Raw genomic sequence first — 5,421 nt, forward strand, 5'->3', positions numbered from 1 at the left:
AGGGAGATGCTGCCTTCAGGGTCCAACACAGAAATACGTCATTACATTACATTACATGTTACTTATTAGGCGCTTTTATCAAAGCGACTTACATACTCAATACTGTGGCCAATCCCCACAGGAGCACTTTGGGGTGGAGTGTCTCAGGGACACAACGGCATGCTGACTGCAGTGGGGTTTGAACCTGTGCTCCCCTGATCCCAACACCAAGGCTCTATCCACTGCGCCACATGCCTCCACGTCATCACTGCACCGCTCTATTGCGATGGGAGTGACAGCTCCAGTTGTAATGGTTGTTATTTAACAGGGTGAGGCTTCACGGTTGTTCAAACAACAGAAATGCATGTTCCAAGATCAAAGAACGGCATTCCTGCACGACAGATTGTAGGAAGCGATCTGCAAGCACTCAAAGCTGGTGACAAGTATTTTATTAGGTTATTAGCATATGCTAAATGTAAGACATATACTTTTACAGTCAAGAGAAGAGCACACTGTTCTGGTATAAATCGCATTTCTGTTAATGTACATTGGATAACTGATTACAGAGAGTAATAACAGAATGCAGTAAAGTCCAGTAAGACAGTGATATAAATATGTCAAGGAAAAGGTACAGAAATATAATCTGAAATCAGTTTTAGACCTTAAAGATACAAATAAACAACAAACAAATATCCTCAGATGTTATCCCTTTTTGTTTTTGTGTGAGCGGAAAGGAAAGGCAAGTTTATTTCTAAAGCACTTTTCAACAAGTGCAGTCCACTTTGCAGACCATTGACATGCACTAAAACCTATTGAACACACTACAGGAAAGTAAACCCCCCAAAAAGCAGAACAGGGCCTCTTTAAAATGTTTGAAAATAGTTTTTCCAGTTGTAATTTCCTTCCTCATAAGCCATTTACAATGTAATCATCATGTATTCTTGTATTACAAAAACTGAAATCAATGGACCTCCATAATTTAAATAACAATAATGTATTTAATAAAAAACTGCCTTGTAGTTTGATGATCTCTAACATAACAAGCTGTTCTGATTAATCTCTGATGGCAGTTTTTCTTTACCTCGATCTTTGCCCCCACGTTCATCACCGAGATGAGTCTTTTATTTACCAAGCTGTTATATTTGCATTGTGGTTCAATATAAAGTACTTTATCAAAGTGACACATTCACTGAAGGACTTTCAGGTTATATAACTACGCCTGAGATCTTGTTGCAGAAACATTACCTGTTGTTTTTGGGCAATAACTGAGAAATAAGATATGTTAACGAGACATGAGAGAGTCCGATATAAATACATTCACAGTATATGTATTTGTACTTTAAAGCACTGTAGGTATTGCTTAAGGTACTGCAGTTTGGACAGAGGTGGATAAAAGTAGCATTAGCCTACTACAGTGTACAAATACTCAGTTACAAGTAATCATTATGCAGAAGAATGGCCATTTCAGATTTAACAAATACAACATTATTGTGTAATAAATATAAATGTCTTAACTTGAAATTGTCAAGGTGGGGTATATTTTAAATTATTGATATACTGCATTAGTTTAAGCTAATGCATAAAGATTTACTAGTTGATTTAAATTCAGTATTATTAATCTAAATCTACAAAATCTGCTAGTTAGCTGTAAAATAAGTGTAGCCGAGTAGAAGTATAAAGTAGAATAAAGATACTCAAGTGAAATACAAGTGCACGTAGCACGTAGCATGTAGCAATTAGCGTGTAGCACTTAGCACGTAGCATGTAGCTACTGCAGTCAGAACCTGTTTGGTGTTGACATAGAATAAAGTGAAAATACTCAGGGGGAGGAAAAGTACACGTAGCACTTTGCACGTAGCACTTAGCATGTAGCAATTAGAAAGTAGCACTTAGCTTGTAGCACTAAGCATGTAGCAATTAGAACGTAGCCTATAGCACTTAGCACGTAGCACTTAGCTTGTAGCACTAAGCATGTAGCAATTAGAACGTAGCACATAGCACTTAGCACTTAGCTTGTAGCACTAAGCACGTAGCACTTAGCACTTGAATACATTTATTTTCCTTCAACCACTGCAGTTTGTTTACATAAAGGCTGCACATTGAAAAGTAAACAGAATTTCTGCTGGTGTTTATTTGGTTTTGTAAATAAAACAAATAAAAATAACAAATAAACACCAGCGGAAGAGAACAGATTCCCACCTGTTACAGTTTGTGGGATTGAGTCAGAAAAAACAGATGCATTTGATTCTAGAAAGAAGTGTTTTCACACAATAACTTGAACTGATTTGGAGCTCTAATACAGAGTTCAACAACAACAACAACAACAACAACAACAACAACAACACACCATCTGCGCTGATGAATCACAAGAGGATTGCACTTCATGGACAAGAGGTTATAGAATCAAACACTTTTAAATAACTGCTGTTAACATGTACTAAAAGCTTACGGACACTTTGCATGTGACTGGTATGAAGGGACCTCACTGTGTTTTACAGCAGATGGGATGGCAGTAATAAAGTGATCTTAATCTAGAGTAACTTTAGATTTACATTTTCTAATTTACGGGTCTCAATTTCACATTCAGATGAGATGTGACTCTTGAACCTGAGTATGTAGCTTTACTGGCTAACGCTGGTGTCTGTTCGCAGAAAAAATACATATATATATTTGGTTTAATTTCCATGAGGAAGACTTGTTTTAGCATTCAGCTAAAGGTGTATTAAATAAAGGTTGGTCTGCAATGGTATGTAAAAAAATACTTCAGCTTTTCGGTGTTAAGGCACAGAGGCAACAACTACCTTCTCTTTTGTGTTGTTTGAATTCTACAACATGTAAACAAAGATATCTGGATATTTTTTGCATTTACTGTCATACTGTCAGTTTGACGCGGAGAGGCTATGGACGTCACAATTTCACATTCAGATGAGATGTGACTCTTTAACCTGTGTGTGTAGTTTTACTGAATAATTCTGTTGTCCGTTTGCAGAGAGAAAATATATATTAATGAATTTCTATGCGTTTTTAGCATTTAGCATGCAGAAGGTGTATTAAATAAAGTTCTGTAAAAAGGATGTGATATAGAGTATGTAGCTTTACTCGCTAACTTTGGCGTTTGTTTGCATACAAAATACACATAGTTGGTTTAATTTCCATGACGAAGACTTGTGCTGAACGTGTGTTAAATAAAGGATGGTCTGCAGCAGGTATGTAAAGTACATGTGATATCTCCTGAGTATGTCGTTTTTCTGGCTAATTTTGGTATCAGTTTGCAGAAAAAATATATATATTTGGTTTAGTAATATACTTCAGCTCTTTGGTTTTAAGGCACAGAGGCAACAACTACCTTCTCTTTTGTGTTGTTTGAATCATAAAAACTGCAAACATGTAAACAGATATTTGGATATTTGGACGTTTTTTAGCATTTATAATCATGATCTCCGTTTGCAGCGGGGAGATTTTGGACGTAGTGGACGGCGTCTTCGATGGTGTAGAATATCACCGTTTCCCCTCCTCCATCACTCTCTGTTTTGGGGTAGTAGCCCCCTCTCTGCAGTGAGTCCAGTACGGAGGTGTTACACTGGGCCAGGACCACTTTCACCCCCAGTTCTGCGTAATCTTTGCGGACTTCTTTCAGCGCGTTCACTCCGGCCGTGTCCAGAAAGGAAATGGAGCTGCCGTCGATCACCACGCTGCGTAAGGATGTGTTCTCCATTAACGTCACTCCGGCTTCATCCTCTTTAAGATAAGATGAGATAAGATGGAGATGTGTTAATCCCCGTGAGAACATTCAGTAGTTCAACAGCGTGAGAATGAAAAACAGGACAGCACAGATTAGAGATTAATAAAATCAAAGGTACAAATTAAATGATATGCACTTAAAGGTCCCCTATCATACTGTTGTTCATCAATGTATCACAGGTCTCAGATATACCCAGAGCCTGTCTCTGATTGGCTGAAACACCAAACAGATCATTGCAGCATTAACCATAATCCCCTCTGTTTCAGCCCTGTTTCCAAAGTGCTGATTCTCTGTCTGTTACTTTAGATGAAAATAAGGAGCCCCTCCCCACGCCCCTCTGAGAGAGATTTGGTTACAAAGAACTCAATGGTGCTCTAGCAGGGTATATGCAGGAATCCTGAAGTCAAATTTAATACCTTTTAAGACCTTTTTTAAGACCCTTTCCATACATTTTAAGACCTCATCGCAACTTTGAGTTCTAACCAGTTACATTGGCAACACACTTTACTATATTGATTGTAAGATAGCAAAACTAAACAGAGTGCAGACAGACTACTGAAGCCTCCTCTCCACATGAACTTCAACCTCTCTGTGAAGGTCAGGTTTAATGCAGTATGCTGCTTTTTTGCTTCTGTAGACTCTGTGCTCTTTCATTCCAGTAAAACTCCTCAGAAACCATTTTTGTGGGAAATTAAATGACTTTGCCTGTACAGCCCTTTGGGGGAGTTCCGCCGGGGTACGTATCGCGCGGCATTTTACGACGAAGAATAAAATTCAAAGCAACGGAACGAGGCGAGACAAACCCCCCCCCTTGATTTGCTGATGCCATTGCCCAGGGTTTCCACTCATCTGCCGTATGCGTTGTGAGACCCCCAGGTTGCCCGAGGCACACACGGGATATACTAGTAAAAGACTATTGCTACTTTATCGGGCGGAGGGAGAGGGGTGCAGAGGACGACGACGACCCGACAGTCTTCTCCCCCTCCTTTTCTCTCCGTCCGTGGCCAAATAATTTATAATTAATATGTCTCTTGTGTTCAGCAATAGTTAAACAAAATTTCGAGTTATTTATTGTTTCTTTCTGAAGACTGGCCGTGAAAAGATTTAAAACATGCCTTCTAAATTTGAAATTGCCTGTACAACTGGCCGCCTTTAAAAAAATTGGCCTTTGAGACGGCGTGCCAGGGGGAGCAAGGAACCTTCTCCGCCTCTCCACCCACAAAAAGTAGCGACCACTGATGGCCTCTCTCTATATGTCGTCCTTCTTGTGCGGCAGGTGGCGGCCTCTTATTTGTCTTTCCGTTGGTACCGTTGGTACGAGGCCCCAGAAGAAGCGACGAAAACCATATAAAGCCCGCCGTCGTCGCGGTGAATGTCCGGACTGTATACATGATGTAGCAAAGGTCGTAAACGTCGCCGGATCACACTTGCCTGTGCAATTACCTAGCTTACGCACACTTGCCTTCGGAAAAAAACGAGAACGCATACGCAAAAATGGCATACGCAGGAACACCCCGGCCCCAGATTCGGTTTGATATAGGCCAGTGTCTGTAGGACGATTAAAATTTCATTTCAGTTGTGTATATCTGGGATTTATATCAGATATAATTCTTGCTCTTTTCAGAATGTGTATATAGGAAAAAACCTATTGTATAAAGTATCAAGTTTTCAAAACAGGTTAACAAAACAAATAACCAGTT

General features: G+C 39.5%; 1 protein-coding gene across 1 annotated transcript in view; it reads right to left on the reverse strand.

Moving 5' to 3' along the window:
- Nucleotides 1–413: 413 nt before the first annotated feature.
- Nucleotides 414–5,421, reverse strand: part of LOC104964357 (sulfate transporter) — a 30,845-nt gene continuing 25,837 nt past the window's right edge. Inside the window, exon 5 of the mRNA XM_010793109.1 lies at nucleotides 414–3,717. Within this exon, the coding sequence (XP_010791411.1) occupies nucleotides 3,398–3,717 (320 nt within the window). The 3' untranslated portion in view covers nucleotides 414–3,397. The remainder of the gene's footprint in view (nucleotides 3,718–5,421) is intronic.

Source organism: Notothenia coriiceps, unplaced genomic scaffold (genome assembly GCF_000735185.1).
Source record: "Notothenia coriiceps isolate Sejong01 unplaced genomic scaffold, NC01 NC01_scaffold00037195, whole genome shotgun sequence".
Lineage (NCBI taxonomy): Eukaryota > Metazoa > Chordata > Actinopteri > Perciformes > Nototheniidae > Notothenia > Notothenia coriiceps.